The 22,615-nt window shown below is 37.5% G+C and overlaps 1 protein-coding gene across 4 annotated transcripts in view; it reads left to right on the top strand.

Moving 5' to 3' along the window:
• The window catches only part of SH3BP2 (SH3 domain binding protein 2), a 52,250-nt gene that overhangs the window by 6,129 nt on the left and 23,506 nt on the right, over positions 1–22,615 (top strand). The window contains exons 2-3 of one of the 4 annotated variants that reach the window (XM_072406535.1): positions 2,979–3,064; positions 4,327–4,511. The exons of 1 other annotated variant lie outside the window; for it this stretch is intronic. In XM_072406535.1, the coding sequence (XP_072262636.1) occupies positions 4,441–4,511 (71 nt within the window). In that variant the 5' untranslated portion in view covers positions 2,979–3,064; positions 4,327–4,440. Of the gene's footprint in view, positions 1–2,978; positions 3,065–4,326; positions 4,512–16,636; positions 17,261–22,615 lie in introns of those variants that run through there. 2 more of the 4 variants (XM_072406536.1, XM_072406534.1) reach the window with 2 other exon arrangements.

Here is a 22,615-nt window from a genome sequence, read left to right as displayed (position 1 = left end):
CTTGGTGGCTAACAATTTCACCTTTGCAGTGCTAGGTCCCAAGTTTAAATCTCAGCCAAAACACTACCTGCAAGGAGTTTCTATGTTCTTCATGTATTTGAATGGGTTTCCTCCTAAAAACATGCAGTTAGGTTAATTGCCTTCCCCCCAAAATTTACTGTATTAATGGCATATGACTATGGCAAGGACATTAGATTGTGAGCTTATCTGAGGGACAGCTAGCGACATGACTATGGATTTTGTACAGTGCTGTTATATGTTGGTGCTACTGTAAAAATAATTTGTCCAGGCTGATTGGTAGACAGAAATGAAACAGACCACCTAGTGTGCATAAAGTGGTAGAGAAGATCTGATTATTATTTTATTTCTAAATAGACAGCATAGATTTCCACACCATAGCACATTCCCGAATCACTATCAGTTTTACACATTCACAGGAACAAGTGCAGAATACTATGCAAATAATTCCTTAGTAATAGGCAAAGGATCAAGGACAGTATTTTAGGTTGTAAATAACATTATGCAAACATGCCTTTCAGTTACTACACAGATAATCACACTCCACTGTCATTAGGATATACATTGAATGTTTAATGATCTAGTTGTAAAACAAAATAAGGGAACTTGGTAATTAAATTCAGTTTTTATTTTATTTCCTGTGCGGCTACTTATATGGCAAAAATGAGGAACAGACATACTTATCCCATGATTAAGTTATTAGTTTACCCTACAGAGGGAAACTAAAGAGTGTATTACTAACAAATACACAAAGGGCTTGTAATCGTTTTCTAGCTTGTTAGTTTAAAAAAACATATTTACATGGTGATGGAGTAGGTTTCAAGAGGCAGATGGGTTTGCCCACAAAAGAGAAGACTGTAAGGTCTCCTTTGAAAAAAGTTGCTGAAGAGGCAACCAAAAAGAGGACACAATGGGGTGCATGTTTAGCCCCCCAGGCAGGCACCCTAGCCATACCAATGTTTGATGTGGATGGGAAGCTCTTTTGATCAGGGTCCTCTCTGCCTGTTTCATTGTCTGTATCAGTCTGTCAATTGCAACCCCTATTTAATGTACAGAGCTGCATAATATGTTGGTCCTTTATTACCCCCGTTGCGGTATTCCTGAGTGTGGCACGGGGTGAACTTTCTTTACAGAAAGTGGTAACTCCGAGCCACACTTGGGTTGAAATTGAGAGCTTACCTGGTCCTCACGAGCCCGCGGTGTCCTCCAGCGATGCCGGCCCAGCATCTGTGTCCACTGGGTGATGCCCGGCCGGCATCAGTGTCCCGTTGGCGATGCTCGGCATCTGCGTCCCCTGGCCTGTGTAAACATTGGAGACACGAGTCTAGGAGATGCAGATGCGGGCCAGGTATGCAACATGTGTGCAGGCGGCGTGCATGGGCGTCAGGGGGGCGGGACCGGCGGGAAATTTTAAATTAGAAATAAAATTAAATGTCAAATGACATTTGACATTTAAAAATACTAAATAATCATACCGCCAGGAAGGTTAATAATAATAATAATAATAATAATGGGAAACCTAGTATGCATGAGCCTACACAGTACATGTGGGTGACCTAATTGTCTGAAAGCTAGATGATTTCTTGTTGCTGTATTAAGCTAAAAGAACTTCCTGCAAGTGTGACCTTTGTGTTTTCTATGACCTAACTTATAAAACCTGAACATCAAAACTCCAAATAGCACTTCTCAGATTCTACTGAATACTTGATAATCTTTCTGATTAACTTAAAACCATGTACAATATATAGGCAATCTGTCTATAAATTAAACAGGTTCATAAAAAACTCAGTCAACTTAAAAAAAAAAGAATATCAGTGAAAGGTGAGGGTATTATCAACAGAACAGATAGCAAAAATCATTCATGTTCTTATAGTCCCATTGAGACTTCACGACATTTTCTATATTAGTTACTTTTTTTTCTCACCCTAAATTTCAGAAGGCATTGGGTCTGATTTATTAAAGCTCCCCAAGACAGGTGAAGATAGACTATGATGGGGGAACCTAGCTTTATTACATCAGACCCATTGTTTGAACCCATTCACCCCCTATTTTTCAGCCCTTTACTAGACAAGACTTTGGCAAATTATTAGGAAAATCCTAGGGCTTACACTAAGAGTGTTTCACCACATTTTTTGGTATCTTCATATGTCACATGGTTTAAGATGACCTATGCATATAATAGTAAACATAATAAAGTGTCAAAACATACCTACTTTGCAAAACTTTTATTATGGTAGCACAATTTAGGTACATTTGTACCAAGGGATGCTCAGGCCTTAAGACCAGTCACTAAGCATTAGTATATGGGGGAGAGGGGGGATGGCTTGTAACCCCATACTAAAGAGTTGAGTTCTGGCATAGCTCTCAACAGGAGTTTTATTTCTTAGCCTTTATGACATCTTAATTACTTTTTAATTTTTTTTTTATCAATACAGCTTTACTTCTTATTTTATTTTCTTGGAGGAAGAACATTTTATTTTATTTCTAAAATGTAAGAAATGTTCCACTGTTGTTACAAACTATGCAAAGTTACCCTTGTTATGTAGTCTGCGTTAATGAAGAAAAACCCGTATAGCTTTTAACGGAATATTCTTCTTGTGCTTCCTGTTATGTTTTTTTTGCCAAAACATACCTGCTTTGTGAGAACTTTTACTAGCATTGTATCATGACAGACAGACAGATATAGACAGTGACACAGGAGGAGGAGAGGACCCTGCCCCGAAAAGCTTACAGTCTAAAAGGTGGGGGAAGCAGAACACAATAGGAGGGGACTTGGACGTTAACAGATTAGACACATGCTATTTTCTTGGAGAAAGAACATTTTATTTTTATTCTAAAACGTAAGACTTTTTCCACTGTTGTTACAAACTGCACAATTTGTTATGTAGTCTACATTAATGAATAAAAACCCAAAGTACAGATTTTAAAGCAATATTCTTCTTGTGCTTCCTCTTACGTAGGGGAGAATACACATCCTCAAATGCACACAGACAGAATGGCGAGCTATCAGCTGACTTATTAAGGCCTAAGCTGATTTCATAATAAGGTGACTCATTAATTTGTAATGTTGTTGTATTTATCTTCTTTGTTTTGCTCAGGACTATAAATTACATAAAGTATATACATATATTATCTAGATACATAGTTTCATATGATATGGAGAGCTAACTTTATGTGCCTTCTATTTCAAACTTAACTGCTTTGTTAAAAGACATTCTGCTTATGGAGCTCAATAGCTTAAGCTTACATGTTTTAATAGATTAGATTACTCCCTCTCGCTTTTCTTTTAAATGTTTAAAGAAACTTTATCTGCAGTTTTCTCTATTTAGAATGATTCCTGAATCCTATACTGTAGGTTTGTAAACTGTAAAAAAAAAACAGAAACAAGGTATGAGATGTTGCATAGCATGAAACCTTTATCAATATGCCAATTAAAAAATATACCGGTAATTATTTTTTTCCTACTACTCTTGGGTACATAAATGGCATTCTCCAATATACAGATAGTAGGATGGCAAATGTTCCCACACCAACAGGCTGAGTATAGTTGTGACAGAGCAGTCTTAAAATACATATAGATGCTTTTTCTGAGTTTTACTGAATTCCTGAAAACTAAAGACTTGTAAAGAACAAACAGAACTTTATTTCTAAACTTTGTTTCATAAATATCTCTGAGTTTGAAAGGCAACTCTGTGTTGTAAAGATTTATTCCCACAAAAATTTTGTAAAATTTTACAAATTACAATTTTTTATACAAATTTTGTCTTAGCTCAAATTTTTAATCATTATCATTAAATCTCCATTTAATGTACAACACTGCGTAATATGTTGGTGCTATATAAATACTGTTTATTAAACTTAATTTGACCTGTGTAATTTCAAATTGTTAAACTTTGAGGATGAATTGCTCCACAGTTACTGCAGCCATAGAGGTCAGTGAGTACTTGATTTTCTCTCATTACCTGCAAATAAGAAATAGGTAAATAGTTGAATGTTGCAAACTTGGACATATAATAATGTTAATACCCTGTGAGCATGGAAGGAAGTCCAGTACCCAAATCTACCCAGCACAATATCTAAATATATTAGCTAATGATGCAGGGTAATAATAATTTTTGTGCTGAATTTCCTTTATGTCTCAATGCTGGAAATGCAGGGGGTGAAGGAGGTGCACACACTGTTTCTCAGCTGCATTTAACCTGCTTCTGCTGCTTTTGCATTAGCATAGACTTGTATGGGGAGTGAATGTTTGTTTAGGTCTAGAGGGAACAAAACAAGGACTTTTATTCTATTTCCTTGCTCCCACAGACTTGTTCCCTGTGCCCCCAGTGTACTACAGCCTCCTCTGTAAGCCACTCTGGATTGCGCTCCCAGGTACTGATGTTATCCCCTAAAATGCAGGATCCTAACCATGCATTATAAATGATAATGCCCGGGTCTGCCAACAGCCAAAGTTGGATGGAAGAGGAAAAGTCAAGGGAACAAGGGGTAGGGTAAGTAAAGTTCTTCTTCTGTTCTTACTAAATCTGTATAAACATCTCAAATCTAGCTTTAAAATATATCTAAACCCAGAAACAATTACAACAACTATTGCAACACTCATTGCAGTTTACCGATTTTTAGGTGTAGTGGATACATTATTTTACTTTGTTTGGCTCCTTCTTTTTGTGTCACCTAGTAATCCTGTAAATAATACATTTCCTGCCCCAAATTGTCATTTCTCAATCATTGAAATGCATCTGCAATGAAGGAGCAGTGTTGTCACCTTTGGACAGGACTTCAGAACACCTCCCCTTTCTTCTCTGCACTGTGGACACTATCTGCATTGCACTATTTGCAGGTTCAAGCTGTGTTTGCATGGGTATTCTCCCAAAAGCAGGCTATTAGAATAAATAGCTCACCTAAAAATGGTCTTAGATTATGTTAATTACATTATGGAATGATTACTTCGAGCGACAGTAACATGACTATGTGACATGTAAAGTGCTGAGGAAGATGTTGGCAATATATAAAAAATGCATAAATGCATAAAAATAAATGAACAGGCACAAAAATGAAAAGCGAAATGTTAGGATTTAAGTTGTACCTGTTGACAAAGGCCATTCAGAGTCAGATCATCTTGCCTTAACATTCATAAGGCAAATATAGGCAGTAGTCTAGGACCCAGGGAATGTCCAAGGGGCCTAGATACAATCCTTAAGCTCCTGCAGTAAATTCAAGAAATAGTGCAGTTGATTAGAGTTGGACAGACTTGTGAGCATTGGGGGTCTTATGGAGTCATACCAGTATTGACAAGGCAAACAGAGAGGCTTCTTCAGTGCTTTTCCCAATCCTAATTATTATCACTTTCATTATTGGGCCAAAGCTGCTCTGCTGCCTAGGGACCCATTCTGCCATAATCCATCTTTGTGTCCACTTGCTGCAGTGCAATTATTATTATTATTATTATTATTATTATTAATAAACAGGATTTATATAGCGCCAACATATTACGCAGCACTGTACAATAAATAAGGATTGCAAATGACAGACTAATACAGACAGTGATACACTCATCTTTCCCTCCCCATCCCTCTAGTTTCCAAAGAAGATGTCTATACTATATCCAGCAAAGTTGCCAAGAACACACTAGAAAAATAGGCACCACAGATCAGGTTTTGGGACACATCTACAGTCCATGTGCACCTCACTTTAAAAAGCTAACAATAAATTGATTTGAGTGGTTTCCATTTTTATTTCAAGGACCCAATTTTGAATAGACACCATTGTGTATTTTTTCATGTAACATCTTTTCATCTGTTGCAGTAGGATGACACTCCAATCAAACTGACCTAAAAGTTAATAAATTATAACCACACGGAACTGGATAAATCCAAATGGTCCCTCAATCTTTTTACGTCAGTCAATTGAATTTTGTAGACAAAAGACGAGTGTAGAGATTTAGATCAGGTGAATTAATTGCACAACGTTATTTGACAAATGACAAATCTACGGCTCTTTTTTTATAATCCTCTGTTATGTGGGAATTCCTCATACATCACAAATATAGCTCTAGGCAATGTTTCTGGTTTCTCACATCCAAGGTCGGATAGGAGTCGCCAACTGTTGGGAGGGCAGGGGTGAAGTAAGTAAGTGCTTCTTCTGTTTCTTCTATACCTAAGTAAACATGAAGTGTTCACGGCTCCTTCACTCCAAAGTTATTTCTTGTTTTTCCTGGAGTTTAGCTTTAAAACATATTTAAATCCAGGACATATGGGCAATTGGGATCTTATGGGACGTACCGGTATAGACAAGGCAAATAGAGGGGCTTTTTTTGTTTCATTTACAATCTTAATTAGTTTCAATTGAATAAAAATTAGGCCTAAGCTGATTTGCTGCCTAGAGTCTCATTCTGCCTAATCCATCTCTGCAGCCACTTATTATTTTTATTATATTAGCCTCTATATATATATATATATATATATATATATATACTCTATATATATTGCCAACATAATGTGTACCACTATAGAAAGTCCACAGTCATATCACTAGCTGTCCCTCAAAGGGGCTCACAATCTTTGTCCCCACCATAGTCATAAGTCATTACAACAATCTAAGGCCAATTTGGAGGGTAGCAAACTTACTGAAATGTATGTTTTTGAGATGTGGGAGTAAGCCCATGCAAACACAGGGAGAACATACAAACTTCTTACAGATAGTGTCCTCAATGAGGTTCAAACCTATGACCTAGGGCTGCAAAGGCAAGCGTGCCAGCCACTAAGTCAGCTGTGCTTCCCATGGGTTGCAGCGCATTCTCTCATCCATGCCACCCCAGTTACAATTGCAGAGTTTCTTCTATTCTACTGATATCCAGTCTATACCATATCCAGCATAGCACTCATGAACACACTTAACAATCAAAATAGGCACCGCAGGGCAGGGTTGGGGACTTTTCTATAGAAAATCCCATGTGCACCTCACTTTAAAAAGCTAACAATGAACTGATTTAGGTGTTTTTTTGTTTTGAGCGCACATCAAGCCCAATTTTGAATGGACACAATTGTGTAATTTTACATATACCATCTTTTTATCTGTTGCAGTGGGATGACAAACCCCATTCATATTGACATAAAAATAATAATAATTTCATAATCATGTAGAACCGGATAAATCTGAATGGGTCCTCAATTTTTTTAGTCAAATTAATTTTGAAGACAAAAGGACGAGTGTAGAAATTTAAGCCAGGTGAATTCATTGCACAGTGTTACATGACAAACTACAGATATATGACTCTTTTTACATAATCCTTTATTATGTGGGAATTCCTCAGACATCATAAATCTAGCTCTAGGCAATGTTTCTGGTTTCTCAGCCAGAACAGAAAAAAATGACTCTTCAACAAAGGACAGTAAGGACACAGATTTAATTAGTGAAAATGGCAGTGTAACCTTTTTGTTATAATCTCACTTAGGTTTGATGTAAAACAGAAGTTGGATATTAGGAAATCATTTGAACAAGTGCTTCATGGGTAAATTGTAGTAAAACCAAAACTTTTTGTTTTAGAAAAAAAGGGAAGACTTTAACCCTTATCAGGTTTTCTTTTGCTGCTGGTGACCCACTTATTAGATTTTCTTTAAATTCTAATTGCAACAAAAAATTAGATAAAATCTATCAAGTCATAATAATCATAGTACCCAGTGAGCATCAGTATTCTGATTAAATAGGGGAATGGTCTAACTTGTTTGAGCTGGTAAAACAGCAACAGTAACTCAACCATTTGTTTCAACCAAGGTATTTGGCATTTGACAGGTGTAACTCCTGTCTGCTAAGAACAGACACATGAAGCTAAAATTCACACAGACTAATTAAACTTTGACAAGAAAAGGTTGTAAAAATGTTGTCTGGTCTAATGAATATCAGTTTATGCTCCGACATTTGGAAGGTAGAGTCAAAATTTGGCAGTGACAAAATGAAAGCATGTTTTATATCAAAGGTTCAGACTGGTGGTGACCATGTAATGGTGTGGCACACTTTGGGCCTTTTAGTACCAATGTTAATAAGAATGGTTTAAATGCCACAGCCTACAATTGCCAGGCTATCATTGCTTTATGACTGCAGTGTACCTGATGGTAACTTCCAGAAGGATAATGTGCCATGCCACAAAGCTCACATCATCTCCAAATGGTTTCCTAAACAAGACAATGAGTTCACTGTATTCAAATGGCCTCCACAGTCATCAGATTAAAAGGTACAACTGCATGACGCTGTTAAGTAAATACAGACCAAAATCCTTGAGCAAGGTTTTTACTACCTTGATAAATCTATGCCACAAATAATTACAGTAGTTCTAAAGTCAAAAGCTGGTCCAACCTGGTACTTGTAAGGTACACCAAAAAAAAAAAGGCTAATAAGTGTAGACAGCAATACAAACCCGATATATATTCTGTAAAAAATGTTTTATTCCATCCAACGCAGTTGAGTAGCAAAATCCATATTGTGATTTAGATGATTTATTTGGATAAAATATAACAAATTCAGTTTTTTTATAGTGATAGTGTCCCATATTATCTGAGCTATGCAGGTAGTCCCCGAGTTAAGGACATTCGACATACGGACAATTCCTACATGCGAACAGGGCTTCCCTGCTCATTCGTGTGCAGGATGGAGGCTTGATGAGGGGAGGGGCGATTTCCATGACTTGCAGAAAAAATCTTTTGCTAAACACAGCTGAGACTGAGCTCTTCTGTAACATCTTTTAAATCTTTAATTGACCAAGACAAACTCTGCAGTTGTTTTTTTTGCATATCAAAACACAGCTTGCTCCAGAAGTTAATGAATGTTTTTTTTTTGGCTTTGTGATTAACTCACAGTGAGGATTTCATACAGTAACTGACACCACGCTGCCTAATAATATGTTGAAACAAATAACTGTCCTAATTGCATTTATTAAAATAATGTACCTGTTCCAACTTACATACAAATTCAACTTAAGAACACACGTACAGTCCCTATCTCGTATATAACATAGGGACTACCTGTATTCACATAGTTGAATAGTATAGTATAGTACTTTCTATAATTATCAATAGGCTACAGCTTTGTTACTTAAGTTCTGTAACCCAACCCAACTGTCAAAACTTCAAGGTATAATAGACAAATGTTATTAAAAAAAGAAAAAAATTAGGTCAAATGTATTACTAGGTAATCAGCAACCAGTGTTAGAAGGTGAAGGAATGTGTTGTTTGGTAGTTTATGCCTTTAGCTGTTGTTATTTTAGTTCTTATGTGGTATTTGAAATAATAGAGCACGCTTCCCCTTTAGCTAAACATATTTATATCTATGTGATAAGGGTATTTTTTCACTGACGATATGTAAGGTTTCTGGTGTAGATCAGTGTGGAAGAGTCTTGTTATCTGAGAAGTTTTTGGTTACTCCTACCACAAAGGAGATGTAAGTTGGACATAGACAGACCAGTGTCATACTGAAAGCAACAAATTAGGCTTCTTCTTGTCCTTGCTGAAAAAACATCATACTGCTAAAAACCAGATAGACCCCAATTCTGATATGATGGACAGATGCAGTCGACTGAACATCTGGGTACCTTTTTGTCATCAAATAAGTAACAGTTAGCGAAAAGAATAGGTAGCAGTTGTGAAAAGAATCTTCAGGATATTGGAAGATCTTTTTGTAGGCTAACACTTACTTCTAAGGATAGTTTACCAGTTGTAAGGGATTAGCTTCATAGTGTTTTGAATTTTAGGGCACTCTGCTTACTTGTATTTACAAAAAATCATCAACTTAAACATGCAATCTTCATAGTATTTCCCTTGCAGGGGATCAAAGTCATTATAGTATCAGGAAAAACACAATTTAGCCTCCTGGCTTTCTCTCTGATACTCCTCAGAGCTGTTGTTCCTAAACTTTGGGAGACTTCCTGGGTTCTCTCATCATACAGCCTACACCCAGCCTGTCCACCAGAGCCCCCTAGCTTTAAATACAGGTGCCAGGTGCTCCATTGTCATCCTCAATTTCTGGCCTGGAGGGGAGATGGAGTGCCTGGCCCACCCATTCCTTCCAAGACACTCTGGGCCTGGATACAGCTGTATTCAGGTCCTTTAATCCCCTTTTAAGGTGAAACTGAGGTATATTATGCCGAATAGTCCTTGAATTTGGTATCAGATATTTTGTTTTACTACACAGTGTATATAGTAAAAACAACTTAAACAAGTGTGCCTTTTACCAGCTTAGAGACGCATACATATCAAGCAGGATGTAAACTTTTGGGCAAGTTGAGTTGTTATATTACTTTGTTGTCATGGTGGTGATCGGTCATTGCCATGTAACAAACGTGGGAAAATTTACATGAAATTAGTTGACTACTATGTGCCAGGTGAAAGATGGTTAGACTTTGTTTAGAGGCTCTCTCAGCATATCTAGACCGTTTTTTGGATTGTGGATTAAATCGGACCTATCAACACATTTTAACATCATATAAGGGCTAAAACTTTTAAATATTGGAAAACTGTGTGTTTGTTATACTATTTTTTTGGGGGGGTGAGGTCTTCTTACCTTCTGTCTTGATTGCAGTGGCAGTAAAGACTGAAAGAGAAAGCCACAGCCTCCTGGAATACATACGCCACATATCCCTCCTTCTCCGCATGCCTGAAATCAGCCATTTGTCAATGGGCTTTTTAATAATGTAAAATAAAAAGGGCTCAATCTCACGCAAAATAGCTAGGCTAGTAAAGGCAAGTGTTTTTTTTTTCACAAAAGTTCCGCTTAAAGTAGGAAAAGCCCCGTCAAAATTTTAGTCTTAGTGTCTTTGGTCCTTGGATAGATTTTTCTACGTTTCACAAATACATACCAAGGAGGAAATCTCTTTATTAGTATCCTTATTAGGAGATTTCGGGGTCTATTTATAAAGCAGTGAATCTGACATTCTCTGGTGGAGAATCTTCCAAGTCCATGGGTTGCAATGGCAGTAACTAAAAGGAAGCATGTCAGTGCATGTCAGATTCACTGCTTTAAAAAAGCATATTATATATTATATTATATATATTATAATAGCGTTTTTGGAGAATTTTCATGAATTTTGCTCACTGACTTTTTTGTATAAATGTTTTTATCATTATTAAACAGACAAAACAGACACAAATACAAAACACTTGTAAACCATACAATAGTTACAGACACCATCTAAAAAATGAAAGAAGAATATTATTAGTAAATAAAGTATGGTTATCACCATTAAAAGTAAGGGTAACAGCAGGTTCCATAAGCCCACATGGCCAAGCACTCCAATCAAATATGGCAAAGTACTTGTTGGTTCCCCTGCATTCGCTTTATGATTTTAAAACTTAATTAAAACTTAATTAACCTAATTTAATTTTAAATTAAAAAAAAATGTTGTTTTTCAGTAAAAAAAAATTAAGCATAGTCAATAAACATAAAAGTAAAGCCACTGCATAATTTTAAATGTATTTGTAATGTCTCTGAACATAGTAATTTTAACATACCTGCTGGGGGGGGCAGGGGTACCACTAGGAATATTTTCTAAATGAAAAAATGTTGAGCTCAGTGAGCATTTATTGCGTTTTTATGGCAATTTAAATTTTTATCTATAGAGAAACAACATGCATTTTCATTTTTTTTTATCTACCCCATGTCAGTCCCTCTAAAAGTGAACCTCCAATACACATAATAATAATGGGAATTCCATGTACAGGGGCGTTGTATTTTCATGAAATTGCATATTTTCAATAGCCCTCACCTACTGTACAATTCTGGATTCCTCCTGACTTTTAGTTTCAGTGACGATAATCACTAGAATAAATACATGAGGACCCAGACAGTAATAAAAAAATGTTTAGCACTCTACAAAAAACTACACAACTACAAAAAATATAGGTAAGGCACTTTGTGGTCTTTTTTTTATTTTTTCCAGACTAGTGAGGTAATCAGACTACTTCCTTTCTGGTAGACACAACAAAAAGTGAAAGTTTCTCCAAAATGAGTAAAATCCCCTTATAGAGAGTTGTCACTACAACCAGTACCCCATTAAAAAACATCCCCCTCCCCATTTTGCATTTTCCTGTTAATGTTATTCCCATAGCCAATCATCAGGACAAACAGACTAAGTGAGATAGATACAACTATAAAAACCGGACAGAGGTTTTACCTCTTCATCATTCAACTCAAAACTAACCTATGGTCACATCCAAATCAGGACTTTGCATGAGTTTGTGTGTGCTTCTCACGGTTTTGTAATTTGTGTTTGTCCTACAAAAACAGGAACAACTGCCTCAACTCAGTTCAGCTTTCCTTCAGAATAAAACAATTTTCACAATAATGAGCTGTGCAATCATCATTCAAATAACATCTCATCATTTCTTGTAATAGGCCTGTGATAGATGAACAATTGGACAGCCGTGAGATGTAAGATAGCTGGGTCCAGTCAACAAATGACACAGGAAACTCACAAAACTTGCATTGCAATGTGTTAGTAGGAATTGTTATTTATTTCAAAAGAAAGGGCAAAAATATAGAGTAACACATCTGGTTAATGAATAGGATGTGTTATCATTGATTAACCCACAACAGGGCGTCTTTACATTATATCATTGCCAACAGTTTGTAGATCACCAATTATACAAGGAACATGGTTGGAATCAAAATAGGGGGGTTGCAGTCAATAGGTCACAATGACAATTGGGCTTGTGGGGCCCTCCATCTCTGTGGGAAGGCAGGATAGGAGGAGACTGGCCAGTGGGTATTTGGCAGGCCCTGTATGCAAACCCACAGCAAGAGGTAGTGCTAGCCAGGACTGGGGGGATAGATAAAGTCCTTACCCATCCACAAGATCAGGTATCACAGTCCCTCACTATGGGTCTGCAAACAGGGCCTGGTCCTGCCTGTCAATCTCCACCCATCCCCACCCATGGTAGAACAGGTAGGTAGGGTTACTGATGGGGTTCTCCTGAGGAAAGAAAAGATGGAGAGACTGGAGAGCCTGGGTCTCTATCTGAGGTCTGTTACTGTTGGGAGTCTTGCTTTTAAAGGGGTCTAGCAGTTTAACAATAAAATTCTCAAACTAACAACATACATATATTTCATACTAATAAAAATATACAATATATTATTAATATTCTACATATATTAACATACTCTGCCATTCAACTCCCACGCATTTGTGCATTAATGCCTTATCTTCGAGAAGCAAGCTGAAAGGCCTATACACTTTCCACCTAAGACTTATCCACCATAGATGTCTTATGAGATTGGGAGGTCTCCATATGCATTCTTAGCAATCCTATTGACATGAATACTTTTTTTTGGAAGGGGCAATCTATAATAATCTTGTTACCCAAAATAATTAAATAGAAGGGTTTTAAACAGTACAGGCAGTATGCCGGGCCACTTTGTTCCTAGTAGCATGGAGTTGCATTACAGCCACTGGTATGTTCTGTAATAAAAGGAGCCAAGGGTACATACTGTGAATACAGGCATGAGATTGGAATCCCCTCTTGCCTAATTCCAATTGTAAACTCAATTGTAATGAGTTTAAACTCATTGGGTAGGCACATCCTGAGAATACTAGCCTCCCAGACAACAAGTGAAGCAATACCATTCACTCAACAAGAACTTACATCATGTGACTGATGAAACGTCTTAGTTCTGAAGAAAACATGTCAATTAGAAATACCTATAAACAACTGCACGTTGCTGACAAAGATTCTCACGTAGGAGATGCACCTGGCATTTACACTTGAAAATCCTTGCCTGGATTTTTAGGTTTCACCTGGTTTTTATTTTTATTTTAGGCACATGTAGGGTTGGTACAACCAGATGATAGCAAATATTTTGTAACATGTGCATTGCTATGCATTATGGTGCACCATAGCGAGAATTTGATGGAGCCTCCTGGAGATATCCTGTGTGGCACCTGGTATTATTAACTGTAATAATGCCATTAATCTTAAAATGTACCTAAAAAAGGCCAGGTAGCTGAAATGTTGTCAGAATAGTCAACACACTATTAGTAAATAGTGGGGAGCAGTGTAGCCTATGCATAGGGCAGGTTCATACCTGCCTCTTCAAATTTTGATTTCTCACGGCTCCCCGGGATTGCCATTTTTTCAGCCTTTTCAGCATTCGCCCAGCAGCTCTGGTTTAAAAATAGCAAGTGTCTGCACATATGACAGCCGGTGGCAGTGGGTGCTCTGGCTATTGACAACAGTGCTGGAACTAAAAAACAGTGCCTGAAAGAAGTCACCCCTAAAAAGTTCAGAGAATAGGCGGATAGAGAGCCCAGTTACTAATCTACTACATATGGGCAACCAGGACAGGTAAAAACAGAAACGACAGCTCACCCCTCCTTAGGGTGAGGGGGTTACATATAGAGATTTTTTTGTAAAGTTTATATAAAGTTAAACTTTAATACAACTTTCATTTCCTTTTTTCACTCTTTTAGACAGCTCCTACACTTAACCACAGCACTTTATATAGAAAATTTAACTATTTGCATCAATCCACACCCCCAAAGTAGCTTCCTTTTAAATGTCCCTAGAAAACTCCTACACCTATAAAAGGGACAATTATAGGTGGATGACATAAGAATACATTATTTTATGGAAGTAGAGGGAGCAATGCCACAGAAACACTGATGCAGGTATAGAAGTGGCAGTTGCACATGGGTTGCTGTTACTATAAGGTGAGCCTGCTAATCATAAAGTTACCATACAGACCAACATCTTGTGTACTTTTAATTATTTTAAATAACTGCAATTCACACCCTTGGTTTACAACTGCATAAAGAAGTCAGAATAGGCCACTTACAGGTTTTATTTGGGGATTTTTGGAAAAAACTTCTACAATCTAAGCCACTTTGGGATTTTTATTCACAGGATCTTCTACTCTGTTTATTTGTTGGAACTGTCTGCCTAATCCAAGTGTATGTTTTGCAGGGGTTTACACAGGGTTAATTATATTCTTCCCTTCCTTATGTGACAGTATTTAGGTGTAGTAATTGGCTTTTGAGGACCACCACTACACCTGGAGAGCAAGGAAAGAAGGTCACCTGCACCCTGAAAGCATGGAGTATTTTTGAGGGTTACAACAGGTCGAGTGGCAGGGAAGACACCAGTGTATGCAGGAGAGGAATAGAAAGAGAACTTAGCTACAGAACACTTTCGACCTGGAAACATGGTGCTCAATTAGAGATTTCACTGCCAGGTGATCAACTAGCAGTTCGGCGGTGGAAGCAAACTATAAACTTCTCATGCGGTGGTACATGGTGCACCACAGGTGCAAATTTATGAGTACCTCCATTGGTTCGTGTTTCAGAGGCTGCCATGCTAGGGGCACCCTATTCCACATCTGGTGGGAGTGCCCTAAGATATGCAGATTTTAGATAAGAGTCTTTCAGCTAGTCTACACGGTTCTGGTGAAGTCAATTACCCAAAACCCTAAAATGTCCCTCCCAAATGTCAAGCCTGGTCAGTGCACTTTTCCCCAATTCTGTTTGCTTCAATTCATCTTTATGGCTTTATGGCTCTTCCCACAGTTACGTAGGTAAAACAGAAAATGTCATGGTACCTCACTAATGAAAAAATGTCAGCTATCCTAAATGATTCAATGGTTACATTTAAAAGGGTCTGGGAGCCTTGGATAACACTCTCCCTACCACCAGACTTTACCTGGTCATTGCTAACCATATAATCTATAATGATGCACAAACTCATGGGAAAATGTTTGCAGACTAACGCCGCAAATACGGTATTTTAGACAACTTAAAATAGTCCCAAAGTCGAAATCCCCCACCAAACCTGCCCCCACTCCCCTTTGTCTTGTCTGATAAATGTTGTTTTTATTCTCAATTTGCTTATGCTAAATTTGCTTATCACCACCACCATTTTTTGTATGTTGTACAAATGTTTTGATTTATTCCCCTTTGTATATTATGTGACATATTTATATACCCTTTTTGGAAAATATTAATAAAAAACATTGAAACAGAAAGAGAACTTGGCACTTTGCCCTGAATGGCAGGTATCCCAAAAGTCCATACTAACTATTACTTTACTTCCTTTGCACTTAAAGGAATGAATAAATCCCTTAAAGGAAAAAATAAAGGAATAAATAAATGGTACTTCTATGTATGGAGGACCATGTGACTGACTCTCCTTCCTACTATGTAAAATCACCAATGTTTATCAAAAGGCCACTAAGACACTCAGCATTGTCACATGGCAAGTTGCTGCAGCCAGATTCATCCATCCTTCCCACCGCTCCTCTTCTGCTGCATCTCTTTGTAGTTCTCTTCATTGGCTTCCATTTCACCTTAGAATAAAATTCAAGCTCCTGTGCTTTGCCTTCAAATCCCTTCACAGTTCTTGTCCCACTTACCTTTCTGACCTGATAAAAAATACTCCCCTAGCCGCTCTCTCCGCTCCTCCAATGACCTACTAATGACTTCCTCACTCATAATCTCATCACACGCACGGTTCCAGGACTTTTCTAGAGCTGCCCCCACTCTCTGGAATGGTCTTCCTCGTCCTATTGGGCTTGCTCCTATTTTCTGATCATTTAAAGGAGAACTCAAAACCCACCTATTTAAACTTGCCTACCCATCTTCTGTCTTTTGAAACCGTCACTACTTCCCACCACTCCATATCTCCCATCCTATTGTGTGTAAATTCCCCCACCTCCTAGATTGTAAGCTCCTAGATGTTCTAGATGTGCTTACCCCACACATCTTGTACATGAAAGACACTATCACTAAGACAAAAAAACAGATGTTGTAGTAGCAATAATTCTATATCCATAACATTGTTCTGTTATTTTATAAATAAGGAAGCTTGGGAACCCTACAAACCACTTTGCATGGAAATTCCCTTCAATATGACTTGTAGGCAATATGAGTATCTATGGCTATTTAACGCGACATGGAACTATGAGAACAGGAAGCGTGTAAAAAAAAATATAAAGCAGTCTCGGTGACAGACCCCAGAAAAGAGGAAGCTTGTATCATCAGAGGAAATAGGTTATGGGCAGTGCTGTGTGTCTTACTTGACCAGCTATTTGTTTCTGAGAGGCAGACAAGGCACACAGCTTCTCGATTATCGCTGCTGTACAGTTTTACTTTGCAGTATGAGTTTGATCTTTGGAATCTGGGTTTTACTCTGATGGCGACATCTATAAGAAGATCTAAGTCTCTTGCTTTTTCCATAGAAAGAAGAGCCATGTGTCGTGTTGAAATCAGGTTTGTGACATTGCCAGTTCTTTGTAATATGTAGCTTTTTTGTTGTAACACCGTATTCAAATTTATATTAATAAACTATATAAAGCACCAATATATTATACAGCGCTGTACATTAGTTTTTTGAAATGTCTCAGAGGACTAAGGTTACTGATTTGACTCACACCTTAGGTTTTCTGCAGTTTCTGTTTGTGTTATTGTCTATTGTGTAGTTTAACATAAGCAAGTGCACAATATGCAGTCTGGACAGAAGGCCATACTATAGTATGTGTTCCTTCAGCGGCCCAAAATACCAGTGTGATCCATCTCCAAGCCTGGTCATCAGGATAGAGGCATGCATTTAATGCCAATCATATGCATCCAGTGGTAAAGAAGCCAAGGCCCACAAGGAGATGTGATCATTTTGTTATGGGACTGGATGGATTTGGGCTAATTATTAGAGTAATCAGTGAAGGTAAAAAAGGTAGTGAAATAATGGAATAGAGACTAGTAAGATGGAACATGGCGGCAGACATGAACAACTTCCCTTACAGATACACTGTGAATGCTTTGTAAATTTGGAGAGGATTGGTGTCACCATGCCAAGGTGACAAAACATATATCTGAAGGACCTTTGATGAACACACAATTGTTGACCCAACTGTTACTTGTTCCAGGGGTCATTTCCAGTGTACGCCATTGGCACCAGGTTGTAATGCAAAACCCTTGAGATGTGGAGTTTATTTTGAGTGTTTTGCAATTATTTGAACAGCTATAAAAAAGCTTCATTTACTGAACAAAAAAGTATAAAAAAAGTGATAAACTATCTTTTAGAGCAGATATGTTTTATGTTTCCCCTGGCAGTATTTAGCTAGCAATTCAATTCAAGATATAATATTATATAGTTTTACTACAACCTGAAAATGCAATACCAGCTTTGCTGTCATTGTGGTCAGATGATTGATTTTAGAAGTGTTTTATGATGACTGAAGAGGTAACTACCAGTTTGACTACTAAGACTTGCATATCACACCAGATATGTTAAAGCAACTTCAGATTGTAAAAGGTTTGATAACAAATAATATTTCCACCATTGTGAAAAAAAGGGAAAAGCTAAAAGTGTAAATAGAAAGGGGACATTCACTATGGGTGCCTAACAAATTCCACAGACACCATTGCCTGTCCTTGGAAGGTAAATCTTCTCAGAGGGGGCACAGACATAAATTTTAACCTGACAGGGGTGCTAAATCCTCATCACTGGGGTCTAGTTTTGGGAGCCAGTTCACTAAAAGGATATTGTGGAACTAAAGAGAGTGCAGAGAAGGGAAACTAAAATAATAAGAGGAATGGAAGAACTCAGCTATGAGTAAAAAATACCTGAACTGAATCTATTCTCCCTTGAGAAGAGATGCTTAAGGGGGGATATGATCACTCCCCCTTATAAAAGTGGTCTATCAAATTTATTCACTTTAAGCTAATGCCAAAGGAAAAAGGGAGCACTCTGCAACTGAGAATTTAAATCTCCGTATATGGAAAGAATTATTCACAGTAAGGTATGTGAAAATGTGGGATAGACTTCCTTGGGAAGTAGTTTTAACATGTTTGATTGTTTTAAGAAGAAGCCAGATGCATTACTACATGCAAGGAATATAAATAGGTATAACATGTCAAAAGCAATGGCAACAGAGACTGGGAATCCATGGAATACCTAATTGCCTTGGGGAGTCAGGAAGGACTTTTTTCTTCCTCTTTTGGAGTGAATTAAACAAAGCTTTAAGGGTTTTTTGCCTTTCTGTGAATCAACTGTGAATGTTTTTTAGTATGTTCGATTCTGTAGTGGTTGAACTCAGCAGACTTGTGTTTTTTTGCAACCTGACGAACCATGTAGCTATAACAAAAGAAGTGAAAATGAGGTCAGATCTGCTAATCTACATACTTGTTCACAGTTAGTATATCAGAAAGTATAAAGGACAAAAGATCAGCTTGTGTGCCATTCATGTTGTACAAGTAGAGTTCCTTCTAAACATACAACCAGCACAGTTTTTAAAAGCCTTCTTAAAACAAAAATGCAGAGGCCTTGGATGTCTTGCATCAAATTCAAGAATACTTCTTGAATTTACCTATGGGAGTTTATCACTACACCCTATAAAAACAACTAAATTAGTAATATCAAAGGGAACTTATAAAGTTTAGCATCTTGAATGATTTTTGGTAGATTTTGGATAAAAGCAAAGACAGGTGAATATTAGGATACTGTATAATTATATTATACATATATATATATATATATATATATATATATATATACCGATAATATATTAGTTTGACTGAAGCTGCTTTGACCAACCTGCTAGAAAATCTGTGTCTGGAAGCACTTTTGACATTGTAAGGGGCTTGTTATTTCTAAGGAGTGCGTTGCAGTAATGCAAGGTGAAACATAGCATAGTACCATTCATTTTTATTGGCACCCAATGCACCAACAGAATTAACCAGATGAAGAAACAAAGCAGTACCCAAAATTTTGTGTGGTACAGGCTATTTATTTTTTGGTCATGTTAATGCAACCAGCATCACGCCAAATGCAATAAAATGTATTTGTCGCAGGGCATGGTGGTGTGAATGAAACTTTAGGAGAAAATTCCAGCTGTTTACACTGTTACCCTGAGTCATAAGAGCAAAAAAATTACTCCTTTAAATAAATGGATAGGCTCACAGCAGCCATATTGCCAGTGTATATTGGAGCTAAATAGGCAAAACTAAATAGAATGTTTTATTTGTGATCAACTTAAATGTGGTTTGCCTCATCATTTGCAAACTTTGAAGTGAGATTCTGGATATTATTCATAAAGGTTTATATCCTCTTTACACATTCACATTACCGATAGCATGTTGCATGGCATCTCCAGCATTTTACCACACTTGGTAACTCACATTTGCTGAGTTACTTGCTTGCATAAAGAAATCCGGGATGTAACACTACCCACTGCTATAGAATTAGAATATACTGCTTTTATCATGACCTTTGTTCACATTATGGTGCATTTACTGTAGATTTGCGTTGGTGGCTTTTCTATCAATAACATCCTGAGTAAGTTCCTTTCCCAGACATTTTTAAACTTCTAAACACCCACTTTTCCCCAACATGCATGGTACTTTTGGTTCTTTGGGGTTTTTTTGTTTACTGACTTCCTACTCATTGCGTGAACTAAATTTGGCATTGTCAAAATGAGTGGGAGGTACACAGGAAACCTATATATATCATTGTATATTATAAAGATATAATCCCTTAATGTGCAATTTGTATGCATTAAACTTAGATGATTTACATTTTATCCTAAGAAGGTACATCTACAACATAATAAGTAACATTGATGCAAAGTGAGCTTGTTTGCCATAGCAGGGTAATACTGAAGAGCCAACCAAGACGGAGTGCATGAAGGGCAACAGGAAACAATATCACACTGGAAATAAAGTGGTTGTGCTTGAATATGTGGCTGACAAATGAATCAGACTTACAGTTATTATATAATATTTACAAGAATTACTACTGGTTTAGGGTAAATTCCAATCACATAGGGCACGGAATAGGGGAAAAGGCTGTGGCATGAAGTGTTTGGTGGATGGAAACACTCTGCCCAGAGATTAAATCTCCGCATTTACCCTGTTGATCAGCATTTTTTTCTGATTTCAGTTTACTTCTAAATAGAGAATCCAAAGTATTGGTTCAATGATGTCTCTTTCATTTCTCCAAGGCAATGCATTACACTACAACTTGCAGTATATCAGTATGTACTTTGTGGTAGACTGCATCAGAAAAAATGACCAGGTTTCAATAATCCCTTAATTGCCAGGCATCCTTGGTCTTGTAGCTCCCCTTTCCTTTTATTTTAACCATCATTCAACCTGGAAGTGAAATCCAGCAAGGATAATGAGGTGAGTCTATGTGGGACAGGACCAGGAGAGTATGCAACCAAAACTGTTTTTAATTTTACCAATTTAGATTTTATTTATTTTTAGTTTGAATCTACCATAGACCATTGCAAATCTGCTGCAGTTGGCTGTCCAGCAATGCAGACGCAGGCTTACAAATACACACAAGGCTGCTGCATGTATTGTGCTACAACAGAGGCAGTCTAATTTGCAATAGCTGAGTATTAAATTTTATCAATATTTGCTTCATAAATGCCCCTCATTGCCTGTTACAAGTACGGTACTATTGTTAAAAGCTCTAGATCCTGGGTGATTCACAGTGAATGTCTCATGAGAGACAATGCTTTTTCCTTTGAAATGGACCCTGTGTCTTACTGAATCTGCATGGTCTCTTTGAAAGTGAGTTAATTTTCATGTCACGTCCTAGTAAACTGCAGATATAAAAATAGTAAAGACAGGAAGTACCTGCTGCTTCCTTTGATGATGTTTCAATCCCGCTGATTTAAAAAAAAATGTAAGTTCAATGAATTCTATTGGAGACAGTATACATGTGCTCATCATGTTTAAAGTGCCCCCTGCATAAAATAGAACTACAGCAAGAGCTAAAGAAAACTTTTGGGGGCAATAATCCAATATCACCAGCTAAAGAAAAACCATGAGTGTCAAAGGTTGTTGGCCCAGCTGGGAGCATGCATGCAAGGGTGGCTACAACTTTGCTCCATGGGACACTGAAACCATCCTACCTTCTTGTTATTTGACCAAATACTATTTCTAGCAAGTGTTTCTGACACGAAGAGGAACTAGTAAGATATTTATCATGTTGATATGATGTGTGCATTACTCGTACAATGTCTATTTATGTCCCTGTCCATACTCAGTACACAGAATAGGGGTGCTTTTGGTGTGCTTTTGCCAAAACACAATGCAATTTTGACTTTGGGGGCAGCCAACTAGACCTTATGCAGTAGGCATACATTTCTGTGGGCTAAGTGTACATTAAGGCAAAGTCTACCATACAAAGTGTCTCATGATGCCTTGGTACCTTGCCAAATTGATGGGCATAGTAAAAGTTGTTTTTTTAAAGGTCCCTGTGAAATTTCTTTTCGAGACATAATCCTGCCCCTGTACAAAGCATCGATCAGACCACATCTGGAATATGCAGTCCAGTTTTGGGAACCAGTTCACAAAAAGGACATTGTGGAATTGGAGAGAGTGCAGAGAAGGGAAACTAAACTAATAAAAGGAATGGGGGAGCTCAGCTATGAGGAGAGATTAGCTGAACTGAATCTATTCTCCCTTGAGAAGAGACGTATAATGCGGATATGATCACCCTGTATAAATATATAAACAGTCCATTTTGAGAACTCTCTTCCCCATTATTCTATTTAGGATCATTACAAAGAACAAGGGGGCGCTCTTTGCATCTGGAGGAAAGGAAGTTTAAGCTCC

Source organism: Pyxicephalus adspersus, chromosome 3, assembly GCF_032062135.1.
Source record: "Pyxicephalus adspersus chromosome 3, UCB_Pads_2.0, whole genome shotgun sequence".
Lineage (NCBI taxonomy): Eukaryota > Metazoa > Chordata > Amphibia > Anura > Pyxicephalidae > Pyxicephalus > Pyxicephalus adspersus.
This window is presented reverse-complemented; position numbering and strand designations above follow the sequence as displayed.